The 14,420-nt window shown below is 32.7% G+C and overlaps 3 protein-coding genes across 4 annotated transcripts; 1 reads left to right on the top strand and 2 right to left on the bottom strand.

The window, feature by feature from the left end:
• Nucleotides 1–1,026: 1,026 nt before the first annotated feature.
• LOC120270091 (dehydrogenase/reductase SDR family member 7) lies at nt 1,027–5,603 on the top strand. The gene is made up of 12 exons (XM_039277103.1): nt 1,027–1,210; nt 1,335–1,390; nt 1,520–1,553; nt 2,315–2,413; nt 2,509–2,657; nt 2,932–2,970; nt 3,046–3,138; nt 3,229–3,327; nt 3,631–3,732; nt 4,681–4,764; nt 4,916–4,981; nt 5,259–5,603. Exons 1-12 carry the CDS (start codon nt 1,135–1,137, stop codon nt 5,346–5,348), a joined length of 987 nt encoding a protein of 328 aa, XP_039133037.1. The 5' UTR covers nt 1,027–1,134; the 3' UTR covers nt 5,349–5,603.
• A 194-nt stretch (nt 5,604–5,797) lies between these two features.
• On the bottom strand, nt 5,798–7,562 carry LOC120270102 (60S ribosomal protein L38-like). Its single transcript, XM_039277115.1, has 3 exons — nt 7,484–7,562; nt 6,641–6,824; nt 5,798–6,013 (listed from the first exon to the last, which is right to left on the bottom strand). The coding sequence occupies exons 1-3, from the start codon at nt 7,484–7,486 to the stop codon at nt 5,991–5,993; spliced, it is 210 nt and encodes a 69-aa protein (XP_039133049.1). The 5' UTR covers nt 7,487–7,562; the 3' UTR covers nt 5,798–5,990.
• A 4,144-nt stretch (nt 7,563–11,706) lies between these two features.
• Nucleotides 11,707–13,259, bottom strand: LOC120270087 (protein SHORT-ROOT-like). 2 transcript variants are annotated; one of them, XM_039277098.1, is made up of 2 exons: nt 12,973–13,259; nt 11,707–12,882 (listed from the first exon to the last, which is right to left on the bottom strand). In XM_039277098.1, the coding sequence occupies exons 1-2, from the start codon at nt 13,190–13,192 to the stop codon at nt 11,897–11,899; spliced, it is 1,206 nt and encodes a 401-aa protein (XP_039133032.1). In that variant the 5' UTR covers nt 13,193–13,259; the 3' UTR covers nt 11,707–11,896. The 2 variants fall into 2 exon arrangements, with proteins under 2 accessions (XP_039133032.1, XP_039133031.1); XM_039277097.1 differs by having other exon boundaries at nt 11,707–13,259.
• Between the last annotated feature and the right edge of the window lie 1,161 nt (nt 13,260–14,420).

Below are 14,420 nucleotides of genomic sequence, written 5' to 3'. Positions count from 1 at the left end.
CGGCTCGAGTTCAAGCTCGATTAAATAGTAATGAGCCAAGCTTGAACAAGGCAAAGCTCGGCTCGGCTCAGCTCGTTTACAACCCTATATATATATAGTAAAAACATGAATAACCTACGCAGAACCTAATGCTAATAGACCAAGTTGTTGGCACTATCGATCTAACAAAAAAAATAATAATTTTTTATAAAAATGATTAATATCAATAAATATTTAATTTTTATTTATATTATTACTATTTTTTATAAAATGTGAACAAAACATTCGACATAGGAGTACACAAATATAAAATTACTATTTCAACACACTTGTGAGATTTGATTTCATCTCTCAATAAAGACATGAATACCACTCATTGTAAATAGACAAAAAAATAATTGATTTATTAATATTAATTAAACAAAATTTTAATCAGTGAATTTTCTCTTAAATCAAATCCTTATCCCGAACCGAATCTGTCCGAATGGTCTTCTTCATTAATATACTTAAACAAGTGCTTATCATCCTAATTTTTAAAAAAATGTGAAAGGCCATTGGCCACAATAAGGGCATGCATAGATGTGACAGTAAAAAAAACATGAACAATCTACTCAGAACCTGATGCTAATAAGCCAAGTCTTTGTCACTATATAGATCTACAAAAACTTTAATAATTTTTTATAAAAATGGTTGATATCAGTAAATAATTAGTTTTTATTTATATTATTGTTATTTTATAAAATATGAAAAAAAAGGTACAAAAGCATAAAATTACTATTTTTAACACACTAGTAATATTTAATCATGTCTCCTCGGTAAAGACATGAATACCACTCAGTGAAAATAAAAAAAAATCATTGATTTAAAAATATTAATTAAAAAAGGTTTAATCAGCTTAAATAAGAATATTCCTTTAAACAAGATTCTTTTATAAATCTAATCTAATCCTTCTTCCGAACCGAATCCGTCGGTGGGTCTTTTTTCGTTAATATATTTAAACAAGTGCTTATCGGCCTAATTTTGTTTTTTTTTTTCTATTTAAAATTTAAAAAACAAATCCTAATTCCCTTCTATGCATTCCAAACTGGCGAGCTAAGCGAGACACAAAGTCCACAGCTTCTCTGATTGCAATCCATCCAGGGAAAACGAAGGAAGATGATGATCTTGTTTCTCAGTTTGATCTTTCTCGCGGCGATCGTTGTGTTTATCTTCAAATTCGCTACCTCGGATGGTGATTCTTCGATACCCAGGCTCATGTGCTATTCAAGAGCCTTATTGTTATTTTTAAACTAGTTATTTATCGATTTTTGTGATGAATTTTGTGTATCTTTGATCCATTTTGTGGGATTTTTTAGGTGATTTTACACTGCTGTCGAAAGGTCCTGCCAAGCGTGAAGAAGTGCAAGGCAAGGTTGGTTATCTACTCGATTAGCCAAAAGTTTTGATTTTTTTGTATGAATTTTGGAGTGATGTGCTTTTCTTTGGCAGCGAATTGGAATGGTATACTTTAATTAGTAATAGAGTTAAATTTGGTTGTTAGGTGGTGTGGATTACTGGAGCAAGCCGTGGAATTGGTAAGTAGCTTGAATTCTTTCTGTGGTTGTGGTTGAATGGCTCTTTAGAGAAGACAAGGTGGGATTTTGATTTGTATATAAACTTGTATTGAGTTTTTTAGAATTTGTTTTCGATGAGTTTTTAGTACTAGTTTATTTTTCCTTGATAGTTTCCAACTGGAATGGTTTATAGCATGGACTCACTGTTCAAATGATTTTGGATGAAAAACAGCATGTGGTTGTAATTGTAGTGTTTTTAGGTGCTGACATTAACTTCAATGCTCTGAATGCGTTTAACATTTTTGAGAACTGAGCTCCTTTGATTTGTTGACGCATGTTACTATACCTTGCCTGAATTGGTGAAGCTGCATTTGTGGGAAATTGATCATTGAATAATATTGGAGACATGAACTCCTTGATGAACTAGTGTTTTACTTTTCTTTTTAAGAAATGAAGGTGTAGCCTTTGTTATGCCAGGTCTGTTTTTAAGGTGCAGATTTTATCCCTTAATGCCTTTTTTTAAAATATTTAATCTCTTATGCTTGATTTATTCTAAAGGATACCCTTAAATTTGTATGATCTTTGTTATAATGATTTCCCTGAATGATTCTACTATCTCTATGTTATGGTCTTTACTAATCAATGAGCTCTATGGTGGTGTTTGTACATTTTTTTGGGTTAAGATTTAACCATGTTGTATTTTCCCTAGAATGTACTGCTCTTAAGCTCTTTTGAATCTCTGATGGTTGAAGATGCATGAGACATTTGTCTTGGATTTTTAGGAGAGATTCTTGCCAAGCAGTTCGCAAGTTTGGGAGCAAAACTGATTCTCTCTGCTCGCAATGAGGCAGAGCTTGTGCGTGTCAAAAATGAAATATCTAGTGAGTATTTTGAGATAAGAACAGCATGTGAGTTTCAGTTTTATGCATGTGAACATGCAGCTGAACTTGTATATATCTTTACACATTTGGAATAGGCAGTCATCCTTCTGTTGGAGTTGAAGTATTGCCTTTGGATTTGGGATCTGATGAGGATTTAGTCAGAAAAGCAGTTGAGAAGGCAGAGTCCTTTTTTGGTGGTGCTGGTGTGCATTATATGGTTCACAATGCTGCATTGGAACGTCCTGTAGGAGACTTCCCTTTCTCACTTCATAACTATTGTTGCAACTTAACATTTGGCATATCTATTATCTTATTCATTTTATTGAGTAACTTAGTTATTAGTCATTCTTATGGTGACTCCAATTCTGATGAAATTAAAATTCATGGGTTAATCAGAAATTAAATGATTCACAGTGTTGCATCAAATATACATCAATTGAAATTAAAGATAACCATGGTTGGAAACTAAGATACTACTCTATTCTACTGTCTCCATCTTGTTGTTTATGGAACTGCAGAAACGAAGGGCATTGGATGAACCTGTGGAAAAACTTGAGGTACCTCATTACCACTGCAATTATTTGCCTTTGTTTTCCCAGAAAGGTAACAATTTCAGATGCATTCATTACTAGGCTACCTTGAAGATAAATGTATTGGGAACAATTACTCTTACTCATCTTCTTGCTCCACACATGCTGAAAAGAGGGCGTGGCGCTTTTGTTGTGGTATGTTTGCTGATTGACCTTTCTTTTATGATAGTTGGGCAATAATGGATGAAACTCTCCAAACCATTGCTAATGGCATGTTTAACACAGATGAGTAGTGCTGCAGGAAAGTGTCCTGCACCTGGTCAAGCCATATATTCTGCTTCTAAGCATGCTCTCAATGGATATTTTCACACTTTACGCTCTGAGGTACTAACTTCTCCTTCAGATGCTTAATACCGGTCATTTCAGAATTTGTTTGCTTAATGATAATGATGATGATGATGACAACGACGACGATATTATTATTATTATTAATTCTTCCACAGCTCAGTACATTGTAATATGTTGTTGTACCATAAAAGGCTGGTATCATTAAGCCAAAGCTACAGTCATATTCCACATCTTATGCAGACTGTTTCTTCACACCAATTTCATTGTTAGTAGATCTACTTAGCAGTAGTTCATCAATTTTATGCACCTTTACATGGAAAAATATTTTGTTGTTTGCAGCTCTACCAAAAAGGAATTGCTGTTACTGTTGTTTGTCCTGGACCAATAGAGACATCAAAAGTTTCTGAAGTGAGCTCATCTGGTCAAAAAGGTTCTTCTGAGGTAAGATCATTATGATGATGATAATATAATAATTATGATGATGATGAAATAGGAAAGTTATCTTTTTAATATAGAAGAGGTTTCTTTTCTATAAATAAATTAATAATGTTTTTCTTTTAGCGGGGTATGTGCTCATGCTCATTAGTTCCTAAGAACACTTGTCATGTTGTTGATGATGATATAGGAAAGGTTTCTTATCTATAAAAAAATAAATAAATAATGTTTTTGTTTAGAGGGGTATGTGCTCATGCTCATTAGTTGCTAAGAACATTTGTCATGTTGAAATCGCTTATGGACAATTAGAGAAATTGAATTGGTAAATACCTGAGATTATAGTGGAAAGATTTCCCGTTTAATTTGTAAATATCTGAAATTATATAAGAAAGGTTTCTGTTTTATAAATAAATAAATAATGTTTTTCTTTTAGAGGGGTGTGTGCTCATGCTCATTAGTTGCTGAGAACACTTGTCATGTTGAAATTGCTTGTGGACAAATAGAGATATTGAATTGGTAAATACCTGAGATTATATAGGAAAGGTTTTTTTTAATAAAAAAATAAATAAATAATGTTTTTCTTTTTAGAGGGGTATATGCTCATGCTCATTAGTTGCTAAGAACACTTGTCATGTTGAAATTGGCACGAAGGGTATGTGCTCATGCTCATTAGTTGCTGAGAACACTTGCCATGTTGAAATCGGCACTTAAGCTTGCTCTTGGCTTCTATGTTATTTTTAATCAAATATTAGTTTCCCCGAGACATGTTAAAAACAATTGAGACTCTACCATTTGATTCCACTATTGGGAAAAGCATCTTAACTTGGAATTTAGCTATGTTGTTTTTTCCATGTCATCACAGCTGTTCAGATAATTACCCATATATAAGCTTATTACCTTACTGGTAAACTAATTCATTCTCTTTGTCTTGTAAACTTTTCATTTCTTCATCAGAAACGTGTGTCATCAGAACGGTGCGCAGAGCTTACAATAGTTGCAGCTACTCACGGACTGAAGGAAGCTTGGATATCATATCAGGTTTTTCTCTTGCATTATCAGGAATTATATATCCTCCAAACAACACAGATGACCTTTATGGCCATTATTAGAATTGTTATCAGATCATAGTTATTTTGAAATATACTTTCAGACAATTTCTCACAACCTTGCAAAATTGTTCTTCCTGCAGCCTGTATTGTTCATCATGTACCTTGTGCAATACATGCCAACCATTAGTTATTGGTTTATGGACAAGGTATCCCCCTTTACTCATCTAGTATTTGCATTTTTGGACAATATAGAACTAGCTCATTTCACCTAACCTGCGCAATTAGTAGCCACACTTAATCTCTTTTATCAAACATCCATTAAAAGCAAACTGTTATATATATATATATATATATGTGTGTCCGTGTGTGTGAACAAATCACGGATTTTACCCCTCGACATTTGAGCTGGGAGAGAAATGAAATATTCTACTGTTCATTTGAGCTATCACTAATGCTAATACTATTGGTGTGATATTCTTTTAGATCGGTCAAAATCGTTTGGATGCAGCGGCAGCCAAGGGTAATATGTATAGCTGGAAGTTGTTCTTTGGTCAGAAAAAGAAATCGACTTAGTTCGACTGTGTAACTGCTCAAGTACTCATATTGAACTCTTCTTGTGGAATTTAGAAGGTTCAGCTTTGTTTCAATTTATTTTCAGACTATTATTGGCAGCTTAAAACACCAAGTTATTACCTACAGGTTAGCATCTGAGGATCAATAATATATGTATCACATGACTCTGGTAATTGTACATTTCCAAGTTATCCATTTGAATGATTGATCTGAATGTATGCGTAACACAATTTGAAGTGATATTTTTGACAAGAATGGACTGATTCTTGGCATCTGTGAGAGAATGTAATTTTTGTAGAAAACCCAATAATTTTTAAAATTGATTTTATTTTTCTGAGGGTATTTGCCACTTCTGCATAAATCATCCTGACTTTGTTAAAATTGCAACCTTTTGAACATCAATATATGAATGAGGTTAAATAAATACCAACACAAGTTTCTATTTAAGGTGGCAATTAAATGGCTGGAAAACCTAATAATCATCAAAATTCATGGATGTGCTCATACATCAAGAGAAACAACCAGAATAGAAATGTCTTCCAAATAAGATAATTCAATCTATTACAAAAACTCACATACTCAAGAAAAACAAAAGCTGCTTAAAAATTCTCATGAAACAAACTGCAGGAGAGGTGATCTTGTTTACACATCTTGGACACTCAAGCCTGCAAAAAAACATTTAAGCAGTCAATCCACATGAGTTTTACCTCAGAGGAACAAGTAATCTGACTAATAAATGCATCAAATTAAGAAACAGATATCCATCAAATGATGGTGTAATCTAATACAAATAATCTCAGTAGAACTGGGACAATAGCAATCTCAAATGGAAGGTATTTTAGCACGTTATATAATATCCAATGACATAAATTATAAAGGGGATTTATGCAAAGAACGAAAAAGCAAAAAAAATTACTTCAGCGCCGCAGCAACTTAAATAAATTTAAAGTACGGCTCTGACGTAATTCTGCAAAATTGAGGGGATTCCAAGCAACAAAAGAAAGCCCCGAGAATTTTATAGATTGGTGGGAATTCAGGTTATAATATGGTGAGTGTGGACATAAACAAGTCAAGTTGTTTATATTCAAGATGTTGATCTGAAAATGAATATATGAGAAGTACAACATACACATATAGAAACTCACTACAATTGAATAAAGAACCAAAGCTGCATAAGAAATATTGTGACACTAAAGGTGTGTTTCTTAAGCCATTTCGCAATTAGATTTGTGTGTAATGAATGATGAACTAATAGCAACAAGTAAGTAACTACTAAATGATTCAGTACAAACCAGGAGGAAGAGATTGCTTCAATTTGTCAGCCTTCTCAGGATCAAACACACACAGTGTGTACAGATACTTAGAGCATCGAACCTTGAACTTGATGACATCTTTACTTTTCTTGATCTTCACTGATCGAGCATCTTTCCTCCTTGCAGTAAGAAGGAAATCCTTGATCTCGTGAATCTGCTTCGGCTGCAAACAGCAAGAATGAAGCTCTAAGTAATACGGTCTACTTTTCAAACTTCAAAAGTCATTCTACAATATCCTTGCTAATCCAATGCAACATTTGTCACAGACATAGATTCTTATAATAAATACAAAAAACACAACTTGAAGAATAACTCCACCACTTAAGCTTTGCAGATGATAAAAAACACCAACAAACCAAGCTTCATTCTAGATGCATACATTTGCAATCATGATCGAATAAATACTTATGAAACAACACAACCAAATACTTCTATCTAAATGCTTGATAAAAATATATCCATGAAGTTGATGAATTATCCCATATGCTTATCAAGCAACTAAAACCTAAAAAACAGTATTTTATACATCATTGGACAAATTTTAAAGCTCATCTCTTTCTTTAATATGAGAAATCTACAACTCAATATAAAGAAACATGAAAAATGTAAAAAGAAAATCACATAAATACAAACAAAGAACCAATCCTGAGATTATGCCATTCTAAGATGCAATATTCCGAAAACTAAATCGAATTTACAAACACTAGTCGATATACATCCATACTTCGAGATAGCATACAAAAGATATATCAAGGAATTCACAGAGTTGGAAATTGAATCGAAAACGATGAGGAAAAACTAATTCAAAACGAGAAAAGGCACCATTTCGGCGGATTTCTTTGGCCCGAGTTCTCGATGCAACGCCGCTCTGCAAAACCCTAACCTTGGAATGTTGCTGCTCTTTTATACCTAAGAGAGATTATGCATACAAGCCCTTCTATTTTATTAAAATAATATATTTAGATTTTGTGATGGGCCTTTGAAAGTCTAGGCTCGGCCCACTTTGGCTCACTTAAAGGACAGCTTACAAAATCAGATGGTGATGTTAGTGGGCTAAAAATATTAATAATTGCTAATTTATAATTATTTTTTAAGAAAACTAGCCATTATTTTTAATATAAAAAAGGTTTACAAAGCTAATGATCTCTTGATTTATTGGCATTACCCCTGTGAAAAGCGAGTTCGAATCTCAGCTCACGTAGAGTGAGGGCACATGTGTGTGAAGTTCGGTTTTATTAAAAAAAATAAATTATGATTTTTTTTTAAATTCTTTTTAAATATGTAAAACAATATAAAATCAAAATTAAAAGAAAATTTGTCCATATCATCCCTCCAATTTTATCACTTGATCAAAAAAATCCCTGAACTATTTTATATCACCAAAAAGTCCTTTCTTTTTCTGACACCATTTCCTTGTTTATTTTCTAATACTTTTGTTAGAAATGCCCTCAGCGATTTTAATAGAAAACACAAAATAATAAACAACAAACTAAGAGATCAACAACAAATATTAAATAAAAATGTTACATTTTAATTAAAAACTTGTATAGTTACACGTAAACACATAATGTTAAATAAAAAAATATAATAAATAAACGGAAAGTACATTTTGTAAATATGATAAAATTAGATTTATAAATAAAATAAATTAATGCACGGACTGAAAAATAAGTAAACTGAAAAAAAAAGAGACTATAGAGAAAATTGAAATTAAAATGTTAGAGAGACTGACTAATAAATAAGTTTTTCAAATTAAAATATTGATTTGCCAATTTTTTCCGCCTATTTTGGAAGGTTTTAGACCTATATTTGAGTGGTACAAAATGGTGGCAAAAAAAAAAGGCTGTACATTAATAAAAAAACGAAGCTAACTCACTTAATTCATAGAAGAAATGTTGTCATTTAGCAAAGTTTAAAACGTATTATTTACTTTGATAATATATTTGATTTATTAAAATATATTTTATAAATTATTTTTAATTGTGAGCAAACTGGCTATAATTCTAAAAGTTATAATCTTTGGTACTATTAAATATACATATTTAGTCCTATTCTTTATTATGTTAACTTATGTCATCCAATTTCTTTTCTCCTATCTGTATATTAAATTATTCTTATCTTAATAATTTGAATTATATGAGGGTAGCCTTATGAAGATAATATATCATTTTGGGATAATGATGGAATATTATATAATTACTAAACTACAATAAAAATGCATTAATTATATTTTTTTTTTTTTTGTGTGTGTGTGTGGTACTATGAAAAGTATGCTTCAAGATTCTGAATTTCAGTACTACCACATCAAAGAAAAAACTATATTTATATATAGAAATGTTCCTGAAATGGTTTTGCAGACTATCCATTTCATCCTAAATGAAGTTTTTAACACAAATAAGACAACTACATGTAAGATTTTCAATGTTTTGATTGAATTATAAATAAGTTTTTCTTTTTTTTTTCTGCAAGTAAAGATGGTTATATCAATAAAAAAATATAAACACTAGTTGTTCACATGATGTAGAGACACCAAATGGAAAGATGTTATAGAAGTAAGAAATCCTCTATGGAAAAAAACCAATCTCTGATAAGATATTTAGAGATACGTAAGCTAGATTCAAAGTTAGATATCTCAAAGACATCAATAGATTTAATGTTTGATGCTCAACAATTTGAGATAATGATGATAGAAACATACCAATGAAAGGTCATAAAGCCAAGCAAATAAGTTTCAATGTCATGTCCCACTCATCAATTAGAGAATTCACTTGATTAAAGAGCTTTGAAGAACAATACGGACGTGAATGTGTAGGAGAACAAGAGGACAAGATGTTGAGAGGGACATGTAGAAATTGGAAAACAATTGAAAATTGATGACAAATTTGCATTATAAATTCCCAAAAATATATATGCATATATACACCCTTAAGATGTATATATTACAGACTTAGCTGATAATTCCTGAAGGAGCGACCAGTTGAGCATTTCAGTCGTACCACATCACAACAACCACCTCAGGAGTGATTCCTCCACCTGACAGCACGAGTAGACCTTTGTCTCCGTTTGATAGATTTTGCCAATTCGGCTATGTGTTTTGTTTTCTCTTATTTATTTTTTTTTTATGGTTGCTAATTTTCTATGTTCCTTGTTTCTGTCTGGTGCGTTTTTGTTGTTCTGTTTTGTTCCAGCTTGTATTGTTTTCAGTTTACTTTAATCTAACATTGGATTCATTTGGAAAATAATAAATTATTTTGGATTTTTCATTCTATCAATTAATTTAATTAATTTTGATTTGAATTTGATCTACAAATATAATATGTTTTATTTGTATTCAGAAAGTTGAACTTATGAGAAGGGAGGACAATGAATTAGATGACGCATCAAAAAGTAGTCTTATTCGTACATAAAACATTGAACAAATGAGAAGGGAAGAAGATAAAATTAGATGATCCATGCATCTAGTTTGGCGAAGTTTTTATTTTGATACCTAGATGTGGCAAAAACTCCTTATACAATTAATGTTAGGCAAAATCATTTTGTCATTAAATGTAGTTTATTTTTATTAAAGTAACCAATAGTTTCATGTTCAATAATTTTTTTTTAATAAAAATAAATAAATCAAAATTTATTGAAAAAAAAAGTACAAAGAACCAACAAGGAAAATAAGACAAACAAGAAAAAGAGGGGAAAAACAGGCAACTCTCAAAGTAAAAACAGAGATTCATCACCATTGGTTATGCAAATATAAAAATTCAAGCAAACGGGGAACACATAGTGCAGAAGAATGCTAACATCAGATGAGAAGACGAAGTCCGCCTAAAGGTGACAAAGTCTACTCATGTTGGATAATTTTATAAATATGAACTAGAACATTAAAGCCGGGGAATTTCTATCATCAACTTATGTCTATTAGATTAAATAGAATACAAATAATATAATTAGCTTCCATATATCTAATATAGTATTTTAAGTCTTTCGATTGAATTGAGTCAAAATAATATGATTGATTTGTATTTAACAACTTAATTATATCTATATAGAACATTCACAACGTAAGAAGAATGATACCACCATTTGTGAAATTTCCTTAATTTCCACCAAGGAGTGATTAAGTCCGTATATTTTGTGCATTCGTATGCTTTTAATTAACATCTAGATGTATATATATATTTTGTATATATATTTTGATCAATGAAATCTCAGGATATTCACTTCATCAAATATTTGTGTATAATGCTCATGATATCACAATTTGTTGGAACATGGATGGAAGATCATGTTAGGAAACATGAACCTGTGATCAAGAGTTATACATGTTTCTCTTTTTTCTGTTATTTCTTCAGTGATATATCCTGTCCTACAAGCAAATCTCTCTCTCTCTTTTCTGAACACTTGATATCATATCAAGGCTTCCCTAGTGGGCTACAAAAGCGATTGATCAACAAGAAAAAAGTTGGAAAAAGCATTCTAATAATTCACAAATGCAGGTTTAGAAATAGTGTTTGGAGTTCTTTGAAATCCCATGCAGTATTTTTATAATTTTAAGTAAGAACTTAATCACTCACTCAAACTATACACAAGCTTATCTTCTTGTTCTTTTGTGCTTGTCTTTAAGACTAGGGAATTACTCATAAATTTTTATTCAAATATAAAGCTATGTGACATCTGAGATAAAGACCTCACTGCTTTGCTTCTACATTTTCAGAAATCCCTAGAAACTGTTATTAATCTTATAACAAGAAGAAGAGCTTGCCATTTGCCATTTAATGGACAGACAAACAACAAGAAGTAATGGCTCTGCTTTAATCAAATCTCTAAGAAAACCAGAGTGTTGTTCCCCACTAAAATGTGGGCCATGTTCAGTCAAGACACACTACTACTATGCCCATTTCTTTGTGTCAGATCAGTGGAACTTTTCATTCCTGTTAATCTATTCCTTTATCCATTTCCAATATACATTCATGCAGTTTATATATATATATATATATATGTCCCATCATATGAGTTTAGATGAAGTTAAAAAATTCATTGATGATAAATACTGAAGAAGTTAACAAATTGCATTGCATTGCATGCAAAATTAAACTGATCATCATGCATAGAGATTAATGAAGAGAAAGACAAACAAAACACTTAGGGAATTAAGAGCAAGAAGCAAAACAAATCCTATACCTGACAAAACTAGAATCTAGATTCAAAAACATATACAGTAGCTGAAATTTTCTTTTTTAGAATTCATGAGGGTTTCCAAGCTGAAGCCCAGACAACAGGTTCATCCTTCCATGTCAAGTAGAGACCAGTGGCATCAGTACCTTGAGCCGGCAAGAGTGCCCACCCTGCACGGTATCTCCGTAAGAGAGCCTTAACATCATCCACTCCATCGTCATTGAAGCTCATCGGAGAGAAGTCTCCGGTGAGCCTTTCACACCATTGACTCCCTTTCTCCCTCCTCTCACACTCTCCTCCTCCTTCTCCTTCACATGCCAATACACTTAGTATGCTCCTAGAACTCTCTCTTTCTAACATTAGCCTTTCATTGCTTGTTGGCACAAAGCTCTCTTCCAACATCTCAAAAAAGATACTATAAAACCTCAAGCATTCTTCAGAGCAAGCCATGAATTCATCCAAGTTGCTAGTGAAGTCTGCCTCCTCTTCCACCACAGTCACCACCTTCGGCCGAAGATGGTGAAGCATTCGGATAAACGGACTCCTCTCAATCACACTAACTTTCCGAAGAGCTCCGATGCAGTTCACGGCCACTGCCTCGTCGTCTCTAACACCGAAATCTTCCTCTTTGAGTTCCCCTAACCTTGAGAACCCACTCACCACATTGAACTCAAATGGCACACCCATTAACCTAGCAAACTTCTCCATCCTTTGTCCAATTTCCTTCATCACTGATCCTCCGGTGCCGGCGGTGACCACCACGGTTAGTCTCAAGTGCGGCGTGTCATCATTCCTCGTCGCCAAGGCTTCGAGCAACGTCGGCCACTGAGTGCAATAAGTACTACTTATATCTATAATATGAAGCTTGGCCTCTCCATCCATGGCTTCCAAGATGGCACCATTAGAAGCAACATGGCCAAAGGTTGTCCATGGACTAACTTCCTGGAACTTAAGTATTACCTTCCTTGCAGACTCAAAACTATGGCTTTTCTCAGCAACTGAAATCAAAGTCTTGTAACAGCGTTCTCCTGATTCAGTGGCTTTGCAAAAGAAAGCTTGCAAGAAATAGTAGGCTAGCTTTTGGTCACAGTCACCATAAGGGGAAGCAAGCTCATTCAACATCCAAAGGAAGTGATGGATCTTACCAGAGTCCTTCTCTGAGATAGCTTTTGCACACTCTTTCAGTAGCTTTTCAGCCCATTTCCCACTTGCACTTGGATCAATGGACTCCAGTGTTTGGCTTGTTGTTATTTGGTGTTGTTGATGGTGATGATTAGGGTTTTGCATGCTTTCTTGCTCATGAGAATATTGTCTTTGTGAGAGGGTGAGGTAGTGTAGTTCTTGTGCTTGGAGAGTGATGTCCATGTAAATGTTTTACATGAGAGAAGGAAAGAGAAAGAGAGAGAAAGAAATGAAGTGCAAACCAGACTTTATGGAGCAAAACCCTAAACTAAACAAAGTTTGTCTCATGCTAATGATCTAATATTGCCTAAGCTTATCAATTACAGTTGGAAAGTACTATCAAATTAATACTTAATGGGATATATCAACATCATCTTCATCATTCCACACCCTTGCCGGCTTTTTCTTCATTAATATAATCCATATAGTTTTCATAAGCAAAGTAACCATATATATATATATATATATATATACGTGTTAATTAAGTATTCACTCTAACACTGAGTAATTAACATATAAAAATCACTATCTAACAATTAAACTATCAGTGATGTACATACTTAAAACACTGGTAACCCATGAAGAGTAATCCAATTATAATTAAGGAGGTCTATATATATATATATAGGTAACACCAAATTATCACGCAAGGTAACAACTTTTTGTTCCATTTCAACTGGTTAGAATATTTCTACTTCTTTTTTATTAAAACATTAATTAGGACAAAAACAGTAATCAAGCTAAAGATTATATGTTGATCCTATGGCTTCCTTATTAGTTTTCTTTTCTCAATGATAGAGGTAGATAGCCATAGCCAAAACAAGAGACAAACACAAACCATATCATTCTTGGAATCATCTGAATATATACTTAGCAACCTCAAATTAATACAAAGAAATAGTTTAAGCAGAGGACTTTAAAAATGTTAATTAATTATAGAAGAAGAAGGCAACAAAACAATCAAAGGGTGATATATATTAGAAAGAAGATTTCTTATTATCCTTCTAGTGATGATTTAATTAGAAGAGGACAAGAGGCTGCAAGCTCTTTAGCTAGCTTCTCCCAATCATTGGAGATAAATGTCATGCCAAAGCCCCACTAATGTAAGGAAAAGCAGAAGCTCCTTGAGCTTTCATTGATTCCTTTTCATTCATCTACAGATTTATAACATAATGATCAAAAACCTTTCAAGTACCAAATTCTCTCTCTCTCCATTCCTCCCAAAAAAAAAAAAGAAAAAGAAGGCAACTTTAATTACTAAATAAATGACTTTTTATATACAAAACTATGCATAAAATCAAGTTGAGTACACTATACTGATCATCTGCAGAAGAAATAAAAGACCTGCCAAAGAATATCTTGCACATTTGAACCAATGCAGTTGATCTTTATTCTGTTGGATTAGACATTA

The sequence above is a fragment of the Dioscorea cayenensis genome, chromosome 10 (genome assembly GCF_009730915.1).
Source record: "Dioscorea cayenensis subsp. rotundata cultivar TDr96_F1 chromosome 10, TDr96_F1_v2_PseudoChromosome.rev07_lg8_w22 25.fasta, whole genome shotgun sequence".
In the NCBI taxonomy this organism is placed as follows: Eukaryota; Viridiplantae; Streptophyta; class Magnoliopsida; order Dioscoreales; family Dioscoreaceae; genus Dioscorea; species Dioscorea cayenensis.
The sequence above is the reverse complement of the archived record's forward strand: the minus strand, read 5'-3'. Positions and strand labels throughout refer to the sequence as shown.

Bases quoted from the DNA above. Each gene is read 5' to 3' on its own strand.
- LOC120270091 (XM_039277103.1), top strand. From the start codon at position 1,135: ATGATGATCTTGTTTCTCAGTTTGATCTTTCTCGCGGCGATCGTTGTG. The intron at 2,414-2,508 runs GTGAGTATTTTG...CATTTGGAATAG, and splicing joins TGTCAAAAATGAAATATCTA to GCAGTCATCCTTCTGTTGGA. The intron at 2,658-2,931 runs GTAGGAGACTTC...ATGGAACTGCAG, and splicing joins ATGCTGCATTGGAACGTCCT to AAACGAAGGGCATTGGATGA.
- LOC120270087 (XM_039277097.1), bottom strand. From the start codon at position 13,192: ATGGACATCACTCTCCAAGCACAAGAACTACACTACCTCACCCTCTCA.
- LOC120270102 (XM_039277115.1), bottom strand. The intron at 6,014-6,640 runs GTTTGTACTGAA...GTTTTTTTGCAG, and splicing joins GAAGCAATCTCTTCCTCCTG to GCTTGAGTGTCCAAGATGTG.